This window comes from Schistocerca americana, chromosome 1 (assembly GCF_021461395.2).
Source record: "Schistocerca americana isolate TAMUIC-IGC-003095 chromosome 1, iqSchAmer2.1, whole genome shotgun sequence".
NCBI lineage: Eukaryota > Metazoa > Arthropoda > Insecta > Orthoptera > Acrididae > Schistocerca > Schistocerca americana.
This window is the reverse complement of record NC_060119.1, coordinates 790,740,001-790,761,127: the sequence shown is the minus strand read 5'-3', so window position 1 is coordinate 790,761,127 and position 21,127 is coordinate 790,740,001. Positions and strand designations below refer to the sequence as shown.

Here is a 21,127-nt window from a genome sequence, read left to right as displayed (position 1 = left end):
AGTCCTCTGGTCCAACTGAACCAATCATTGACAATTTCAATTGGTAATAGCTGGTGGTAGGGTTCGAGTGTGCAGCATACCCCACGAATTATGAACGCAAGTTATCAAAGATGCACTGAGCAAGCTGGTGGTGGCTCCATAATGGTGTGGGCTGTGTTTACATGGAATGGACTGTGTCCTCTGGTTCAACTGAACTATTAATTGACTAGAAATGGTTGTGATCAGCTACTTGGAGACCATTTGCAGCCATGCATGGACTTCATGTCTCCAAACAACGATGGAATTTTTATGGGTGACAATGTACCAGGTCACCAGCTCACAACTGTTCACAATTGGTTTGGAGAATATTCTAGAGGATACGAGATACTGATAAGTCCAGTCAGATTGCCTGACATGAACCCCTTCATACATTTATGGAACATAATCGAGAGATCAGTTTCTACACGAAATCCTGCACCAGCATCATTTTCGCAGTTATGGACAGCTATGTGTCAGCACGGCTCAATATTTCTGCAAGAAACGTCCAACGACTTGTAGAGTCCACACCAAGACGAGTTACAGCAGTATTCCAGGCAAAAGGAGCTAGGTCATAGTAATAAGAGACATCCCGTGATTTTTGTCATCTCAGCTTTGTAGCGCTTTTGTGTCTTCTTAATCCTTATTATATTATAATTCTTGGCTCCTTGACAAATTGCAAATGTTCCTGGACCAGTTGAATATGTTTTCCATTGGGCGCTCTTCCATAAGTGAGATCAGATATCTGAAATCGAAAAATGATTTAGATCTGACAACAACAGAACAGGGCTAGTGCCTGCACTTTGTGTAAATAAGATGATAAACTGATGAAACAATTTTCATCAAATAACCTTGTACTAAATGAAAAAGTAAGCTCTACTGAGATAGAAAATACCAGTTGTTTTGACACTATTTGCACCTCTTGGGTCAAATCTTCTAGAGGTGAAATAATCTCCCATTCGGATCTTTGGTTGAGGGCTGCTCATGAGACAGTCATCATCAGGATAAATGAAAACTGGCATTTTAGGGACAGGAGCATACGACGTTAGATCCATTTATTAGGCAGGTAGGTTAGAAAATTTAAAAATGGCAATGGATAGGTTGAATTAGGTATTGTGGGCAGTAGTAAAGATTGGTGACAGAAGAAACAGGACTCCTGGTCTGGCGAATACAGGGCTGTAGATACAAAATCAGTTAGGAGTACTGCAAGAGTGTCTTTAATAATGAATAAGAAAATAAGAATGCAGGTAAGCTACGATAAACAGAATAGTGAGCACATTACCATAGCCAAGGGAGACACAAAGCCCACACCTATCACAGTAATACAAGGTTATATGCAACTAGCTCCACAGAGGGTGAAGGGACTGATGAAAGGTATGATGAGGTAAAAGAACTTTATCGTATAGTTAATGGAGACGAAAATTTAATAGTGATGGGGGATGGATTTCGACAGTAGGAAATGGAAGATAAGGAAACATTTTAGCTGAATAAGGACTGGGGAAAAGTATCGAAGTAGGAAGCTACATAGTATAATTTTGCACAGAGCATACATTAATCATCCTTAGCATTTGGTTTAAGAATCAAGAAAGAAGCTTATATACATTGAAGAGACCTGGAGACATAAGAAGGTTTCAGATTGATTATATAATGGTAAGACAGAGATTTCAGAACCAGGTTTTAAATTGTAAAACATTTCCAAGAGCATCGATGGACTCTGACAATTTATTCTTTATGAAATATAGGTTAAAACTGGAGGAATTGTAAAAAGGTAAGGCATTAATTAGATGGGACATCAATAAGTTTAAAGAACCAGAAGTTGTTGAGAGTTTGAGAGTAAGAATTTGGTAATGATTGACTAGAACAGGGGAAAGGAATCCAGTAGCAGATGATTGGGTAAATTTATGAGATGAAATAGTGAAGGTAGCAGAGGATCAAATAGGTTAAAAGATAAACCTAGTAGAAATCATTGGACAACACAGGAGATATTGAATTTAACTGCTGAAAGGAGTAAATACAAGAATGTAGCAAATGAAGCAGGCGAAAGGAAATACAAACTTCTAACAAATGAGATTGATGGGAAGGGCAAAATCGTTAAGCAGGAATGCATAGAGGACAAGTGTTAGGATTTAGAAGCATATTTCGCTATGGGAAAGTCAGATACTGCCTACAGGAAAATTAAAGATTCTCTTGAAGATAAAAGAAGTAGCTATATAAATATCAAGAGTCCAGATGGAAAACCAGCACTAAGGAACGAAGGAATGCTGAACAGTAGAAGGCGTACATAGAGGATCTATACAAGGGAGATGAACTTCAAGGCAATATTATAAAACTGGAAGAGGATTTAGATGAAGATAAGATGGGAGATATGATACTGCAAGAAGAATTTGACAGAGTACTGAATGGCCTAAGATGATACATAGTCCAAAGAGTAGACGACATTCTGTCAGAATTTCTGATAGCCTTGGGAGAGCCAACGCTAACAAAATTCTTCCTTCTTTGGTGCAGGACGCATGAGAAGGGCGAAATACCCTCAAATTTCAAGAAGAGTGTAATAATTCCAATTTCAAAGAAAGAATCTGTTGACAGATGTAAAAAATTACCGAACTCTCAGTTTAGTAAGTCATGGTTGGATGATAGTAACACGAATTCTTTACAGATGAATGAAGAAACTGTTGAAGCCAACCTCGGGTTAGATCAGTTTGGATTCTGTAGAAAAGTAGGAACACATGAGGCAATACTGACCCTATGACTTATTTTATAAGATGGGTTAAGGAAAGGCAAACCCAAGGTTATAGCATTTGTGGACTCAGAGAAATCTTTTGATAATGTTGATTGGAATATTCTCTTTTAAATTCTGAAGGTGGCAGGGGTAAAAAAAGGGAGCGAAAGGCTATTTACAATTTGTACAGAAACCAGATCACAGTTATAAGAGTCGAGGGACATGAAAGGGAAGCAGTGATTGAGAAGGGAGTGAGACAGGGTTGTAGCCTATCCATGACGTTATTCAATCTGTTCAATTAGCAAACAGTAAAGGAAACAAAAGAAAACTCTGGAGTAGGGATTATAATCCTGAGGTTTGCTGATGACATTGTAATTCTATCAGAGACAACTAAGGACTTGGAAGAGCAACTGAACGAAGTGGGCAGTGTCTTGAAAGAAGGTTTCAAGAGGACCATCAATAAAAGCAAAACGATGAAAATGGAATGTAGTCGAATTAAATCAGGTGATGCTGAGGGAATTAGATTTGGAAATAACACACTTAAAGTAGTAAATGAGTTTTGCTGTTTGGACAGTAAAAAGGATATAACATATAGACTGGCAATTATAAGGAAAGCATTTCGGTAGAGGAGAGTTTTGTTAATATTGTATATAGACTTATGTGTTAGAAATTATTTTCTGAAAATATTTGTTTGGAGTGTAACCATGTGTGGAAGTAAAGCATGGATGATAAACTGTTTATACCAGAAGAAAATAATTTTCTTTTTAAATGTGGTGCTACAGAAGAATGATGAAGATTAGATGAGGAGATCATGTAATTAATGTGGAGGTACAGAATACAACTAGGGAGACTAGAAATTTGTGTAAAATTTGAGTAAAAGGAGGGATCGGTTGATAGGATACATTCTGAAACTCAAGGGATAACCAATTTAGTGTTGGAGGTATGTATGGGAGATAAAAGTCATAGAGGGAGACCAATAAAGTAATCAGATTCAAAAGGATGGAGGCTGCAGTAGTTATTCAGTGATGAATAAGGTAGAGTAGCATGGAAAGCAGCATCAAACCAATTTTCAGACTGGAAATGACAGCAAGAAAAGGCAAAAAAATATAAATACGGTCTATGTATGCTTTTATAGATATTGTATCATGAATTTTTGTGTATGTATTTTTACTAGCAAAGAAATGTTGATGTTTTGAAATGTTTTTCATTCCCAGCAATTTACCATTCAAAATTCATCAAGAATATCCATTATTGAGAGGCTCCGGAACGCCCTATACTTGCAATGTTAAAATAACGCTTATAAATTACATCTTTCCTCACAAAGTATTTGAGGTAGGAAGTTGAACTTTTTACAGATTATTTATTGGAATATGGGCTACAACTTAACACAGCGATTTTACAAAATTTTAGTTCAGTTATTAAAGATGATTTTTTTCCAATTGTAATGAAAATTCACAACATTTTTTTGCAATTTTTATTTATATATTCAAAAATATACAGTTTTTTGGAAAAGGCTGTGTTAAATGATGCCGAAGGTACTGTGTAACATTTACTGAAAGTTTGAAACAAATATGTTTGGAAGATCCTTAGAAAACATGTAATTAGTATGAGAAAATAAAAGTTTTGGGAATCGAGCGACAAAGATTGGATTAACTTTTTAGTGCATTTCAGGTCCATAGGATGGATTATCTTCATCCTCTGCAAACTCCTCCTCCAGCTTCCTCTTGTTCCTCCTCCTGTTTACTCTTGCTTGTATTTCTAGACTCTTTACAGCCCTGTCTGCAGCCCGAAGGCGTTCCTTGTCTAAAGCAAGCATCGCTCGTTGTTGTGTTTGTACATTTTGCTACCATTTTCTTCAGTGGCAGTTACTGCAACACTGTTCCAAAAGGTGGTCATGTATGAACACTTATCACATTTCAGTTGTATTTCACTAGCAAGTCCTACGTGCTTTATTATGGAGAGTTCCAGACCAACTTCACTTCAATGAATACATCTTACACAGTTTGAAAAAATTCCTTTGAGAACCGACATATCAAATATTTCATTCACATCCGATTCGCCCATAAAACATTCATAGTTTTCACTCATTGAACCAAGCTTCTTCTGTGAAGTATTTTCTTTCCCATTTTGACTGCTATGGGCAGGTGTACTTGAGAGGTTAGGTTCACTCACTTGGTTATCGTCTTTATTGTTTACAGTAATAACACATACCTTTGGCTTTCCAACATTTCTCCTTTTCTTAAAAGCCTTCAGAGGATTTCTAATAACTTTATTTTTACTCATTATTATACTTCAACGAAACAGAGACTCAAGAAACAGAATTAATTACGAATATTTTCGAGATAACAACAGAGTAAATAAACATGAAACAATCGACAATCACACCAGCGATATATATCGAACCGTCACAGGTTAGCCACAATACATACTTTATCTCACATCACTAAAATGTACCTGATGAACACGGACGTTAATAATAACACCATTTGACAGCAGTTTAACAGCGCCACAGTGGGTCACGCCCATGTAGAACACATTTCAAGAAAAATTTAAAAATAGTTGTAGTCTTCGGAATTGAATAAATTATATATCTATGAAAAGGTAATAGTCCGCAGATTCAGAAAACGCAAAAAAGTAAAAATTGAACATTTCATGATTTTGAGCCTTTCCGGAGCCCCTTAAGTTTGTGGCTATTCACTAACTTCACCATTCCAAAATTATAATCCATCTTCTGATGGATTATAATATGGATTGTATCACAAATAGTATCCCATAAAATTACTTTCACTCTTTGGTACAGGGCTTAGCGAATTGATGTCATCTGGCATGACATCCAGTGTGAATTTACTCTGGCACTGATTACAATGTCTTGTATTCTTCCACTATTAGAACTAGCTTATCGAATATAACATGGAGCACAGTGCAACTTGGCATTTTTCGCACAAAGAAATATTATGCTATATTTAAACACAAGATATTTCCGTGGATAGAAGTAGCACTTAAGTGGCAGAGCCTCTGCTCAATGACAGAACACAGTGGATTAAAAGTGTAACACAATCACATTTGTAATACATATGTAAATATTAAATATGATTGTGGCAGGTTCCCACTTCCCAAGAAAGGAAGTTGAGCAATGGCTTCCAAAATTTTAATGAATGTACAAATTGAAAATATAAAGGACGATCAAAAAGTTTTGATTTGATGGCACGGCTGCAGTGTATGTGCAATGTAGTGTGAGTCCCATGTTTTTATGTAAGTACCGAAATGTAGGCAAGGGATTGGTGTGGCGTTTGTGTCTTTCCCATGTGTATGTGGTAAATGTAGAGACGCGAACTATGGCGATGTTATTAAGGAAATGCACCAAAGCAGGACCAACATGCTGGTATTATTTTCTTTCCTGCTTAAGGACAAACACCAGTAGAAATCCATTTGACATTGAAGAATGTGTATGGGGCAACATGACTGTCGAAACCCACTGCTGAGAGTGCCAAGTTCATGATGACACATGTCTCCACATCGAAAATGGTGTAAAGCAGAAGTTATGCCGACTGAAGTGGGAAACTTGCTGTATAGTCCTGGTCTCTCCCCATGGCATTATCACACCTCTGTTCCCTTGAAAAAGGCCTTGAAGGGTTGACTGTTGGACGAGGATGTGCAACAGGCTGTTACAAATTTCTTCACACAGCAGGACATGGTGTTTTACCAAGCAGGTATCCTCAGCCTGTCCGCCCCCAGTAGCTGAGTGGTCAGTGCAACAGACTGTCAATCCTAAGGGGCCGGGTTCGATTCCAGGTTGGGTCAGAGATTTTCTCTTCTCACAGACTGGGTGTTGTGTTGTCCTAATCATCATCATTTCATCCCCATCGACGCACAAGTCGCCAAGTCGTGTCAAATCGAAAGACTTGCACCTGGCTTACGGTCTACCCGATGGGAAGCCCTAGTCACACGACATTTACATTTATTTATCCTCAGCGTGGGGCATTGGTGGGATGATGGCGTTAATGTTCACAGCGATTTTTGCTGATTAGCATACCGATTCTGAACTGTGCAGTCCTCAAATGGAAACTGTTTTATCACCCCTTTTGTAATCAGCTGCTACTTTATTTATCTGCTACAATAACTAATGCAGGTTTGGGTTATCATACCATGAGAACCGAGAAACCTAGCTGGTGTCTGTGGTAGTCGGGCATCCCATTTCTGTTCGACTAGACGTTTGGGGAATAACATGCCACCGACTAGTGTCTATATCCTGACTTGTAGCTATAGCTCCACAGACCCAAGATCGCAGTGGAAGAGCTGGATCTCTGCGAGACAGCAAATGAAAAACGGGTGTTGTTCAGTGGCGTGGTGTCTGTTAACTGCGGAGTGGTAAAACAGTTTAGTGATATTTTTGTGTTGAGCATAAACCTGTACTGGTAAAAATAGTGTTTGAAATTCGTAAGACAAAAATTAACATGTGTCCTGTACAATGCAACCAAATGATCTGTAAAATGTGTATTATGGGATGAATAAAATAGAAATACATAAAAGACCTGAGGAAGCGAAAAGATGGGCTGTAAATAAGAAATGAGTCAACTATGTTCCGACCACAGCCAGTTAACTCTATGAAACATGTTCTGAAGACAAAAATTCGCATCAAGTGAGTGATCAGAGGCGCCTTTTCTACAAGGCAATACCAAGTTTATTTACTTTTCCAATATATTTACAGACAAAAGATAAAATCTTACGGGCAGTACCCAGAAAGTGAGGTTTCAACAGTTTGCAAAACAATGCTATTAATGCGGCATCACTAATGTGCAAAAATTGAGTATCAATAAAACATTGTTAAAATGAAAGACCAATGAAAACATTGTAATAATGAAGTGGCAATAAGACAATAAAAACTCTTGTAAGTCATTATTATTTAATTACTTGTAGTACATAGTTTTTTTTAAAAAGTATTCTTATCCGTAGTTGACTAGTTTTTGAGGTTGTGAATATTTGCTTAAAATACAAACAAAAATTCAGAATTTATGTGCCATTAACCTTTTCTGTCAGCAAACCCCAATGCATTTCGAAGTTTACTTTGTGACACCATTCCCCTCACCAATATCATAACTTTTTACTGAAAAAGACTTGACATATTCATCATATTCCAGTCTTTTGGAGGCCTTTTTGAATGCCACCATTTGGAAGACACAATGGAATTTTTAAAGACGAGTCACTAAAATTCGGAAGCTACAATTTGCATTCGGGTAGGGTGATGTGATGTTCCTAGCTCGCTGCTTTTCAGATGCCATATTGGATTGCATTGTATTTTGTATTTCCATGTTATAACTTCCGTGTTATGATAGTATGCTGTCTCAAGGCAATGCCCCACTGAAAATTTACCACAAAAGTCACTTTCGTTAGGATTTGTTACAATTAAATATCGGTTAACGACACATGGACGGTAAATTGCCATTAAGTCAACCTATGATAAACTGTACTAATGCTCAGAATTGAATATGATCGGCATGCTCTTGTGGTTGGAGATGTGTGATCGTGAAGTCGAAGTCTTTCGTCTTTTTCGTGTCTTGCAACATGCTAATAATTTTTTTCCATCTTCGCATTTGGAACAGACTATGGTTCTTTCTTATTCACATAACAGAAGTATGTTCTGCAATATTCGATGTCATTTATGCAAAAGATCTTGCTCTCTCGGGAAGGAGTTTTTTCGGTTTGGTAACTTCAACACGACAAAAAAACTAAAGATGGAACTTCTACAAGTGATGTTTATATTGTTAACTGTTTTCCTCCGAATTAGTCGCGTTTACCAGAGGTGTGGTTGGGCAGGGATTTCAAAGGCCACATCTTTAAATGCTGCATGGGAAACCAGCAGCAGTGACATTTATTCTCTCACTTGTTACGAACGTTTTGCTGTTTTCTCCGAATATGTCACAATTTTCGATTGTGTTTTTAGGCAGGAACCAGAGCAAAGTTTCACGAGCTGTGATGACATATACATTCTTGCTTGTCACAGTTATTTAGCCGTAATCGAATCTTTAACAAATCTTCTGTAAATTCGCCGTCAGCATAAAGTATTGAATCATACAGCAAGTGTTGGACATCACATGAACCTAAGGCCAAACAATTGTCGAATCCAAAATGACAAATGCCGAATACCGGTTGCAGCTTACGCATTTCAGTCAGTTGTCTTGTTCTGTTCTGTCACGTTCTATTTCGTCGTGTGAAGATGTTGAATAATATCCTTGGGATCGAGTTTCCGAAGGAAATATTTCATGGGTAACTTTTTGGCTAAAATGGAGCATTTCCACGTGTCTCGATATATGGTTAAATAGCTGAAAAGTTTCTTAAATTAATCGTCCTTTACTGAACAAGTAAAATGAGAGAACAATTAGGAATTTGCTTGCAGTAAATTATCGCTGGTCAATTTCCGTCTCTGACAGCAAGCGTTGGCAGCAGTGCTCTCCGGACTTCCACCAACGTGTTCGTTCTTTTTATGGCGGATGTGAATTAGTGGTGAAAGTATTCGGTGGATGGTTAGAAGAAGGAATTAAAAATGGTAATACGAGATTAGAAAATAAGTCTAGCAAGTGTTAAGTTATTAATTATTTCACAATTATTTTAGGTAATCTTGCTGTGGGAATAGAATGTTTAGGTTTTGTAACACGTGTTCGGCTAAAATTGTGTGCACGCGTGGGTAGAGGGGCCTGATTCTTCTTATTCTTTTATTTGTTTTAAGTTATTTGCTGTGGTGAAGAAAACGTGTGCAAGAGTTACGGAATTTTGATATTTAGAGTCATATCTTGACATGTGTAACACTTGGAACTTTTGCTTTAATGTGTGACATGATGTGCCTAACAGTTATCCGTTTTACGTCTGCCCCCCCCCCCCCCCCTTCCCCAATCCCCATGCGCAAGTGCAACACCGAAGAAACTGTAGCTAATTATAATTATTTCCTCGGGTTTAGGTGTAACCGCCTTCTGTTGGAAATTGCGTTTTTCTTACGGAGGTTGGCAATGTATGTAGTTTCATTTTTGTAAGTTATGTGCCCATGGTTAAACGTTTCCAAATTGATTTTAATGTGATCATAAATTATATTTATTAAAACGGAAACAGTTTGAAATGCTGCAAGTTCATTGATCTTTGTGCGATTTTCCTTTCCAGTCTCTCTCGACAGCTCGCCCTCTGATCAATATACACAGCGATAAAAATGAACCCACTGGTACAACAGTTGCCTTACCATCGGTGTTCAAGGCACCTATAAGACCAGATGTCGTGAATTTTATCCATGATAGCATGAGCAAGAATCACAGACAACCATACTGTGTTAACAAGGATGCAGGTATGTTCTACTTGTATTTCTAAAGTTATGAGCTTGTAAGAGGCTAACATTTACATTTCTATTTGCTGTTTGGAATGACTGGCAAGTGGCTACTTATTCCGTCATACATAACTATTATGACCAGTGTGATGATAAATTCAAGGTCCGTGTTTTTGATTATCAATGATAAAATTTAGTTATCTGATTTGGTATAACAGTTCTAAGAAGATTGTTTACTTTTGCATGTTTCTTAATTTGGGGCTTTATTGTAGGCCATCAGACAAGTGCAGAATCATGGGGAACTGGTCGTGCTGTTGCTCGTATTCCCCGTGTCCGTGGTGGTGGTACTCACCGTTCAGGACAAGGAGCTTTTGGTAACATGTGCCGTGGTGGGAGGATGTTTGCACCCACTAAACCATGGCGCCGCTGGCATCGCAAGATAAACGTCAATCAAAAGAGATATGCGGTAGTGTCTGCTATTGCAGCTACTGGTGTTCCTGCTTTAGTCATGTCTAAGGGTAGGTGGTTTACAAGAAATTTCATATGCACTTCAATGTCCACACTTGAGTAAACTCAATTTAGTCAAGTGTTCCGAAAAAGTGCAATATAAATGAGCAACTTGGCGTTCCCTTCAGAGTAAGCATACTGTGATCGGGGCATAGGTGCTCTACAGTTAAAAAACGTCTATTTTGTTGTTTTTGTGTATTAGGTTTGATTTCCATATAATCCTAGTGTTTAATTGTGCATTTATTGTTAGGTCACATGATACAGGAAGTTCCTGAAATCCCGTTGGTGGTTGAAGATAAAATTCAGGAATACAACAAAACAAAGCAGGCCGTCATTTTTCTGCGTCGTATCAAAGCGTGGACTGACATTCAGAAGGTAATATTTCACTTTATATTTTTCCTCTAGAGTACTAGAATAACTACAATGTAAATTAATTGGCATTTTTTCCCTCTCTCAAACAGGTGTACAAATCCCGCAGATTTAGAGCAGGGAAGGGGAAAATGAGGAATCGCCGCCGTATTCAGAGACGAGGCCCATTGATAATCTACGGAAAAGATCAGGTTTGCTAACATGTGTAACTCTTGTATGGTTTTTGAGTTTGTGTTGATGAAATGATGAAACCCTTGAGCACTGGGTTATGAAGTCTCAGTGATTATTGTTGACATCTGATTATTATTTTTATTATTATTGCTGTTATTGTCATTCTAATAAGATATGCTTGTTAAGTATGTTCATCTTGCTGACACGTACTTGTCACACAAAGGAAGTTTTTCGTACTTAATTTTCTGTTTCTTGTAGGGCCTTACTAAAGCCTTCCGCAACATTCCTGGTGTTGATCTTATTGATGTTACAAAGTTGAACTTACTGAAGCTTGCACCTGGTGGACATGTAGGACGGTTTGTTATTTGGACTCAGTCTGCATTTAATCAACTGGATGAATTATATGGCTCATGGCGTAAGGCTGCATCTCTGAAAAAGGGGTACAACTTGCCCATGCCAAAAATGGCTAATACTGATTTGTCACGTCTTCTGAAAGCTGATGAAATCAAGAAAGTTCTAAGGCCGCCACAGTAAGTGGTTATTGGTTCTGAGAATACCATAAATTTTTGCCATGTTCTCAAAACTGGCAGTTGTCATGTGTTCTGCTCATATTGTTTGTAATAAACACTAACATTTCATTCCAATAATTAGATTTAGTCTTATTGAGTTAGTTAACAAGAGAAGATAAAATGATGATAAACCCTTGAGCACTGGGTTATGAACTCACAGTGATTATTGTTGACATCTGATCTTCATTATGATAAATATTTACTGGTTAATTATGTTGTTTTTGCTGATGTACTAACTTACTTGCAGGAAGAAAGTGGTCCGTCGTGTGAGGAAACTGAATCCGCTTAGAAATACTCGTGCTATGTTGAAGTTGAATCCTTATGCCGCTGTGTTGAAGAGGAAGGCAATTCTTACTGCACTAAAGCGTAAAGAAGATAGGGACCAACTTCTTGCAAAGAAAAGGGGGGTAAGTGAAGCTAACTGTAATCATTCAGTAAGTGCCTTGCCATAAAATTCGTAGACCCATGCATCTTAAGTGTCCACAATTGAATGAACTTGGTTTAATAAAGTGCTCTGAAAGAGTGCAACATGAATAGCAGCTTTCCATTTTGTTCATAGTATGCTTCACTCTCGTGGGACATACGCGCTCTACAGTTTTGAAAACCTTGTTTCTATGTAATTCCAGCGCTAAACTATGTGTTTATCTAGGTTATGCAATACATTCTATCCACCTTTGGCACTTACCTTTTACATTAGTATTGCATTGTCTGCGTATGTTACATTGCCACATCATGTGAAGGTGGTACACACAGTTTATGTAAACTCTTCATTGATGAGTTTGCAGGTTGCCATTGCTTCATTAACGTCTTAGTTGTGCAAGTTTTTCCTTTCTCTCAGGGGTTCTATTGGACAAGTGTCCCCTTGTTGTCACACAATCAATGGACAGTTTGCATGTCAAGGGAGTGGTCTTTGTTTACTGCATTTTTGTGTGTTCTGACATTCCTGCTGTCCACTTACTCCTTTCCAACCCTTAGTCATTACTGTAGGTGTTCTGTAATTAAATTATAAAAATATTTCATAACTTGCTGTTAGGATGTCTGTCATTGTTATCCACATCGCTTCTGATTCTTCTGTGTTATTGCTATGCACTTCAAAACATAATAGGTTACATGAATTACGAATAAATGTAATATCGTTACAGTGGTCTCTTCATAACACTTAAGAAATCAGTGATAATGTTCTTCATAGCCCTCCAAAAATGTCGAACTGCTATTTTGCTCTGAAAACCATTTTCTTGTGCTTTTTGTTCCTTTCATCAGTATTGGAAAATTATGTTGGATGATTTCAATTAATGTGGTACCATTACCCAGTGAGTGTGAAGTTGGCTGCACTGGCAGTCCTGACACAGCCCTCTGTGACGAAGTTGTATGTTCCTCATGCGTAATTGTTAGAACAACCACGGTTGCTACAAGTTCAGGAAATCAGGGAATTTCAAACGTGTCAGGGAAATTGGGAAAATGTAAAACTTTTTTTTTTCGTTTTCTCTCAGTAGGTGAAATGGTTCTTTTACTGAGGTGCCGTGCATGGGTGCTGGCTGGACACGGCTTAGCATGTGTGCTGCTTCCCTACTCCCTCCCCTTCCTACCATTTCCCTCAGCTTGCAGTCAGCACTGCCACCACTTCTTGCCACTAGTGTAGCAGCTGCTGACGAGAGGCAGAGAAGTGTGAGGAGTGATTTGTTTGTGCTGATATTCTTAGAGGCTGTAGGCACAGTGGTCAGAGACAGCTGTCGTGTACCAATGTTATCTGAGTGATTGTGTGAATGTGTGTTCATTTTCTGACAAGCTATGGCCGAAAATGTAGTCCTGAGAGTGTGTCTGAGCATGAGCGATTATCTTTACTGTGAGTTGCTACCCATTCTCATTAGTATTGATCCTCAGAGTATTCGCGCGAGTTAAATCGCATGGATTGATTCTCGATGTCTCATTTTGTCAACATGATGCCTGTGCCATGTGAATAGCTGGCCACACTAGTGGATTTCTGTGACGGGCCAAAATCACAGGCACGGTTACAAGTACATTGTACAGTGTTGTTTTATAGACATTTTATTTATTGTAGTGCATTTTGGCACTTTAAAAGTAGTTTATATATAGAAAGTATGGATGATAAGAAGAAAATTGTGGCAGACACTGGCAGTTTGTAGACTATGTACTCATACATTTCTCAAAAGAAAAATCTTGTACTTCTAAAAGGACATATAACACAGGGGTCAATCCATACAAAGTGGTCCAGTGATGGTTGCTGGACCATTTTTAAATATTATTATTTTTTTATTTATTTATTTTTTGTTATTGCCAAGTATTAATGTACTTCTACAATGCCACACCCAGCTGTAATGTACTTCTTTACTGACAGTAAATCTAAAAGTAAATGGGCATTTTTATTATCATAGAACAAAAGTGAAAGCTCCTGTTTAATATTGCATTATTAAAGGTAAATAAACTAAATGAATATTCAGTTACAGTGTTAACTAAATGTCACAATTAAATTTTCTTACAATGAAACAAGAAACCATTTAAATAAGCAACAGCTATAAGGTCAGTTGTAGAGTAATGTGAATTATTTCCTCATTTTCAGAAATTCATATCTTTGTTTAGTCAGATATTAATGTTGAAATTTTTACGGTACATTGCAATCATTTAGGTGCACTAACTGCACGAAAATCATATTTTTATATTCAGCCCCACTTGAGGTAACTAAACTCAAACTTTAATAAAAATGGAAAAAAATGAAAATTTTCAAATTTCAAAGATTCTTAAAAAAATTAAGGAAATATTTGTAAGTTTTCTCGCTCCATATGAGGCTAGTAGTGTGTGGTATATAACTATAGGAAAAAATACTCTCATAAATCACTCCTTGTTTGTTATTTTTGGGCCTTAAAAGTGGATTTTTGAAAATTTGGATACCTAACTTAGGTCATTTTGACTGGTTATTTTTTAATTTAGGGTATTTTGTATAAGAGACAATGTTGTACAGGAAATTTTTCTAAAAACAATCATGTCAGTTGCAATGTTGTAACTTAGTGCAGAGATATTCATAATTTAGCTAACATCTCTAAACTGAAACATTGTCACGCACTTACAAATGAAAGTGGCCGCCATTCAGTAAAGGTGAAAGGTAAAATTTTTTAAAACCTGTTTTGAACTTTTAAATTATAGGGTAATCACATATAAAAAATTTAAAATATTTAAAAATGGTTAAGCAACCAACTTTTTATTGGACCTCACTTCATTTGGATTGACCCGCAGTGGGTAATAACTGAAGATGATGAACGTAGTGGAACCAACATTTTTTTGGCAGTCACCTATAGTGTTTTTTACACAACTCTTCCTTGCCTTATACACTCCTTGTAAGAGGCGTTTCTTGTGGGTTATTTCTGAAAACAGTGAAGTTTTTTAAATCTGTCTTGCAACTCCAAGGAAATGCGTACTTTTGTCACCAAATGTTTCGTTTAATTGAAATAAAATTAGTGGTTTTAATGAAACACACACACCATTTGGCTTGCTATCTCCATCTAAAACAGTTAATTACAAAAGATGGTGATGTTATTACACAAGATTCTTGCTCAAATGGGGAGAAATAAAGAAGTCCTTACATATTTGTGAGATCTCAAAATTTGTCCGAGAAAAATGCTAAAACTTGCCTGGAAATCAGACACATATTGGGCAACTTCATGTGGGGAACTTGTGGTAACCCTGAACAATGTTACATTCACGCTGTTGCAATGTGATGAAAGGATGAACTATTTAAAATGTCTCTAGCACAGTGACATGTAGGTTTCTTTGATACATTACGAAGAAACCATGTATCATTGATTACTAGTTAACGTTCCACGTAAAATTAAACATTTTGTATTCTCATAATTATACTACTTGTTTCATAATTGTGTAATTACCTTGTAATATTCCAAAAAACATGGAACTTTTCCATGCAGAAGGTTTGTACGAACTCTTACTTAATGGATGTTGTTTACAATTATTATTATTATTGCTTACTGATGTAAGAATGCTATAATTTTTAGTCGTCCAATTTTATGCACTTAGAGCCCCAACTTGAACATTTTAATTTGTTCAGGTGTCTCTAGCAAGTGCAATATGAATTCATGCTGTTGCTTTGTCTCACCTGACTTCTTAGGTGAAGAGTGCAGCATGAACAGAACTGGTGTGCTCTTGATTTGAATTCTGTTGCTGCCAACTGAATAGACAGAATTGTAGGTTAAGTAAATCCACAGACTGTTAGTGAAGTGTGAAAAATTAAAAGGAAGTTATCTTTTTCCTTGTGGTTGGGGCTGGGGGGTGGTGTGGGGGTGGGAATGGCAGATTAGGGAATCTATTTTTCTGCAAATGTATGATTCTCTCCTTTTGCCACCTCCTCCCCTCCTTGTGAAATAACAGCTACAATAAATTCATATGAAATGGTGAAAATAAAAGCTACTCCATTAACGAACCTTGATGTGGCATTTGTGAAGAAATATTTTCCCAGAAGTATTGAATGTATTTCCTTATGTAATGCATCTGACTTCAATCGGATTAGCTGCCTATTCTGCCAAATAATGGTAACACAAATATCCATTTCCCTAGGATGTTTTCTCCAGTTTTTACTGTATATCTTTAAGGTAACAGCACTGTACAAGAATAATCGACAAACTAAAGAGTGAGCCAGGTTGCACCTTGTTCAGCTTGCGTTTTGTGACTGCTTAAAGGTCTCTCACCAATCAGAAGTGGGCAACACGAACTTTTGAGCTGCAGTGCTTGCATTAAAATTACATTACAGGTAACACTTCATGTTCGATCTAGTCTCCTCCAATCACAGCAGTCAGCATCACGTGGCTCATTGGCTGTTACCAAATTGTCACAGTCAGTTCATATTCAGTTCCATGTCTGGCTTTCTTGATGTTTCTGGATACCAAATCATGGATCTGGCACTTCTATTTCGTATTTAATTGTGCATAACACAGACAGACAGACAGACAGACAGAGAGAGAGAGAGAGAGAGAGAGAGAGAGAGAGCTAACCAAACACACAGTGATGGACACTTCTGCACAAGATGCAGTTCAGCCATAAGTTAGTCTCATCTATATCTAATCATAAGTTTGATTGCTATTTTTATTCAGTTAATTGGTTTAATGTGTTTATTTCTAAACTTTTGCACATTGTTTCTGTCATTGCACTGACATTTTTATTTGCTCTTATTTGTCTTTCTATCGTTCTTTTTTGTGTCGAATCTGCCTATTTTGCCTATAGTCTGTGACCAAGTGCTAACTTACATCAGTTAACGCGACAGCTGTTGTTGTTGCTGCTGCTGCTGCTGCTGCTGCTGCTGTTGTGGTGGTCTTCAGTCCTGAGGCTGGTTTGATGCAGCTCTCCATGCTATTCTATCCTGTGCAAGCTTCATCTCCCAGTACCCACTGCAACCTACATCCTTCTGAATCTGCTTAAGTGTATTCATCTCTTGGTCTCCCTCTACGATTTTTACCCTCCATGCTGCCCTCCAATGCTAAATTTGTGATCCCTTGATGCCTCAGAACATGCCCTACCAACCGGTCCCTTCTTCTTGTCAAGTTGTGCCACAAGCTCCTCTCCTCCCCTATTCTATTCAATACTTCCTCATTAGTTACGTGATCTACCCATCTAATCTTCAGCATTCTTCTGTAGCACCACATTTAGCGAGTGAAAATGATAGTTTCAAGTAACCATTGACAAAGTGAAATTAGTTAACTTTTAGTGCTGAAACTGAATTTTTTTTTGTCCAGAGTTGCTCATAGTGGTTAGCTCTAATCCCTGTGAACAAAGCAGTCATGATTTTAGTTTGCCGCAGGATGTTGACCACCGTTTCCTGAAATATAGTGCACACTAAAAGGTTGTGGTTAGCTTAGTACAGGAGTTCAAATTCAGGGCAACAAAACATGCTGTCTGCTGCAGTTTACTCCTTGCTTACTTAAAATCAGCTTTTGATCGATAAACTAGAATTTCTGACTTACCCCACGGTGACCATTTACATTTCTCTACATTACACATTAACAGCATTTGTGAAGTGACTCACTGTTATTGTGTGTCACCTGCAATTGAGCAGTAGCTGACAGCCAGTGCCACAACACTTCAACAATCGTGTAATTTTAAGCAGACTAAATACCTAAAATTGTGTATAAGTTGAGTGTAGCTTCCCTGATTGAGCAAGCGTTATGTTATGGATGTTCGATATAAATGTAACTGCATTCTAAGTTTGTCGTCTTAACCTTTCTTGCCTCCATACTTCTATAGTTCATCTCTTGAACTCATCATGAAATATGAAGATTGTTTTGATTATGCATCCAAATGTACAGGGGCGCAGCTGTCCGTCAGATTTAAAAACCGATAACTCGAATGAAATGATACTGTTCTGCTTCCAGTTCCAAATAAAATTTTGATATGTTATCTGAGTTTCTGGCGTAGCAGTGTATGAGCTTAAATCACAATTTATTTTTACATCTGCTAACTCGTCAAAATTTTGTGTAATGCATTAATTTGATACAGCACAACTACTATTATAAATAACAAGAAGAAATTGTTGTTCGAGTGAAGGTATCTGACTGTAAGGTGTGCAATGATCAATTTTTTCACTGAATAGTTTCCTCAAAATCCAATAAGTTTTACAAAGTGTCCAGAAAGCTATCTCTCAACACAGTTAGCAGCACTGGGCAAGCAGAAGACACAAGAAAGCTGTGCTTAGCAGGGAATGCAGAGAGCATGTTTGTTAGCAATCATGGTTGATAGGGTCTGGGTCTGGATGGACTAAATACAAATGTCTGATCAGTTTGTAACGCTTTTGTGAGGCATTTGTAGCAGACAAAATTTGGGTAAACTGGAAGTACATTAAAGTTTAGTGACATCCTATTTCATGTCATTGACTGCTTGTCTGCTTCCAATAACGTGCTAAACTTGATGTCTACTAAGATGTTACGGTAGTTTGGCAGTGAGGGATAGCTCTCATGCTGGCCAGGTATTCAGTTTCTATCAACTGAAGTAGAACACCCCACCCCATCTCCCCACCAGCCACTGGTGTGTGTGTGTGTGTGTGTGTGTGTGTGTGTGTGTGCGTGCGTGTGTTTTCAGCCCTCTCATCTGTATATCAGTAACAAGTTAAATTAGGTACTTAAAATATTCATACATTTGAGCATGAACTGGCAGAATGGCATAGTGTAGAAAGGCTTGCAACATAACAAGAGGCAAGTGAGAAATAAAATTCCCATTTGCATTGTGGACAGTAATGTATGTGTAAGATCTGGTACAACTCTAATGAACTATCATTTGCGATATTAATGACACTATCGGATTTGTTATTAAACATTGTGTTGCACAGATACCCACTATATTAAGAAAAGATAACTAAAGGGAATGCTGCATAAAGTGAAGCCATTGTTTTAAATAAAATTTACTAATAGGTTTTTATGAACAAAAGTTTAGTATTTATGACATATGCCAAACATTTGTTACAGATAACATTGACACCAACACCTGCTGAAACTAGGCGTGCTAAAATGCTGGAGTTGAGACGTGCACAGATTGCAAAGGCAAAAGCGGCTCGCCCAAAGAAGGAAAAGAAGGCCAAAAGTTCCACAGATACCAAACCTGTGGCAAAAAAGGCAGTAGGCAAGGTAGCTGCCAAACCTAAGGCTGTTAAACCCAAAGCTGCCGCTCCAGCAAAGAAATAATTGTAGTTTTTTTCTCTGCTGAAGAAATAAAAGATAAAGAAAAAATTCACAACTGTATAACTTTTTCATTATGTAGATCTACATTGAATTGACAATTAATTCAAAATTAAGGGTTCAGTTTTGCAGTAATTGTCAAAGTACCATCAGGTGCTAAAAGACACTCAATAGTGTCGGGAATTATGTTTTGCGGTAACATAAAATTCTTACAAACTTTCGTCTTTGATGCAGATGTTGGAGTGTATTCTTGATTTTCAGCTTCTACTTGTATATGGTCGCAGGCAAGCGTTACGTTTATATTTTCAGGCTTGAAGTCCTTCAAATTAATAGTTGCCTGTAAGAAAAGTATTTTGAAAACAAGCAGTTTGTACTTGCATTAAAATAGATATCATAGCTTCCAGAGATTTTTCTGGAAAACCAATACCTAATGTTAAAATATTTTCTTTGTACATTGTTGAATTATTTTCTTGTACCTTGTTGAATTATTTTCTATTTCTGCTGCTGATGGAAATGAATAATATTGCTTTGGTCCTGGAATTTTAACTGAGCTGCTTTAATCTTCCATCAAAGTCCCTTGTAAAAGCTAGGTTTGATTGAAACTGCTTTCTTAAAAATTTATGGTGACTAAGTGTTGGCTATTTGCATTATACTACATTAAAACAATGAGAAGGAATGAAACAAAATTCTACACCCTCTGATATCAGTTGGATTAAGGGATACCGTGAAGGATTAATTTTTTGAGCTACCATCTAGAACTTCCCTGTGTAGAGATGGACAGAAATTTAATTCTGCAACCCTAAAATTTTGTAAGATGTCATTAAGGAGCTCCAGAAGTAAAGTGTGAATCTGTATGAACATTGTATCATGGTAAGTAAGAATGTAGCTTAGGGAGCACTTACAATTTAGGAGTCTATTTACATCACACATCTGCAGGATGAGGTAGAAACAGTGGTCATATACTGAATTTGATTAGTGATTTGCTTTTGGTGTCTCTCTACCATGGTTGAATAACACTTGCTGAATTTATCAACTGAACATGGTGGTAATAATTTACTGGACAAATTTCAAAAATTAAGGATACAAAGGTTACACCAGAATCTGGATCATACTTTCCCACCACTTACTAGCATCTTCTATGTTTGTTAACTTAGTGACACACTAAACACTGGGAAATGTAGGTCATTTCAGGCGGTGTATTCTCATTGGCCAGCTGCCTAAGGTGGCAGGCTGTTGGTGTGGCAACTGGCTGTAAAGTGCAGACTGACACTCCCTTTCCTCCTCTTACATGATTTAGATCATCACACTGACAGGATACCCCACTCATATAAAGAAAAATACATTAAGTAATTAAGAAAATATTATAAGTAATGATAGAAGTGATGACCAATGCAAAGTTAGCTGTCAATATTTGTTCACACCTAGGTGTGTAAGTACTATGAATATTTTAAAATTTGCTTTTTGCCAGGGTTTGAAAAATGTCTGTCCATTTGTAATGTTCCCAGAATTCAAATTTCACTCCCATTGTGGAGTTTATGGTTAATTAGCATTAAGCAGTATATGAAAGATAGGGCTGTCTCCTATCGGCATGAGATTTTGGAAACTGCCTTTTGAATATCTGTTGACCTGAAAGAGATTTTTCACTCTGCAGTGGAGTGTGCGCTGATATGAAACTTCCTGGTGGCAGATTAAAACTGTGCCGGACGAGACTCGAACTCGGGACCTTTGCCTTTCGCGGGCAAGTGCTCTACCACTGAGCTACCCAAGCACACCTTGCGACCTGTCC

The 21,127-nt window shown here is 37.5% G+C and overlaps 1 protein-coding gene across 2 annotated transcripts; it reads left to right on the top strand.

The window, feature by feature from the left end:
* Nucleotides 1-209: 209 nt before the first annotated feature.
* On the top strand, nucleotides 210-19,399 carry LOC124612421 (60S ribosomal protein L4). Of its 2 annotated transcripts, none has more exons than XM_047140637.1 (8): nucleotides 210-214; nucleotides 9,884-10,061; nucleotides 10,313-10,558; nucleotides 10,798-10,922; nucleotides 11,009-11,107; nucleotides 11,346-11,617; nucleotides 11,904-12,063; nucleotides 19,132-19,399. In XM_047140637.1, the coding sequence occupies exons 1-8, from the start codon at nucleotides 212-214 to the stop codon at nucleotides 19,345-19,347; spliced, it is 1,299 nt and encodes a 432-aa protein (XP_046996593.1). In that variant the 5' UTR covers nucleotides 210-211; the 3' UTR covers nucleotides 19,348-19,399. The 2 variants fall into 2 exon arrangements, with proteins under 2 accessions (XP_046996593.1, XP_046996586.1); XM_047140630.1 differs by lacking the exon at nucleotides 210-214 and adding an exon at nucleotides 9,145-9,278.
* Nucleotides 19,400-21,127: the final 1,728 nt, after the last annotated feature.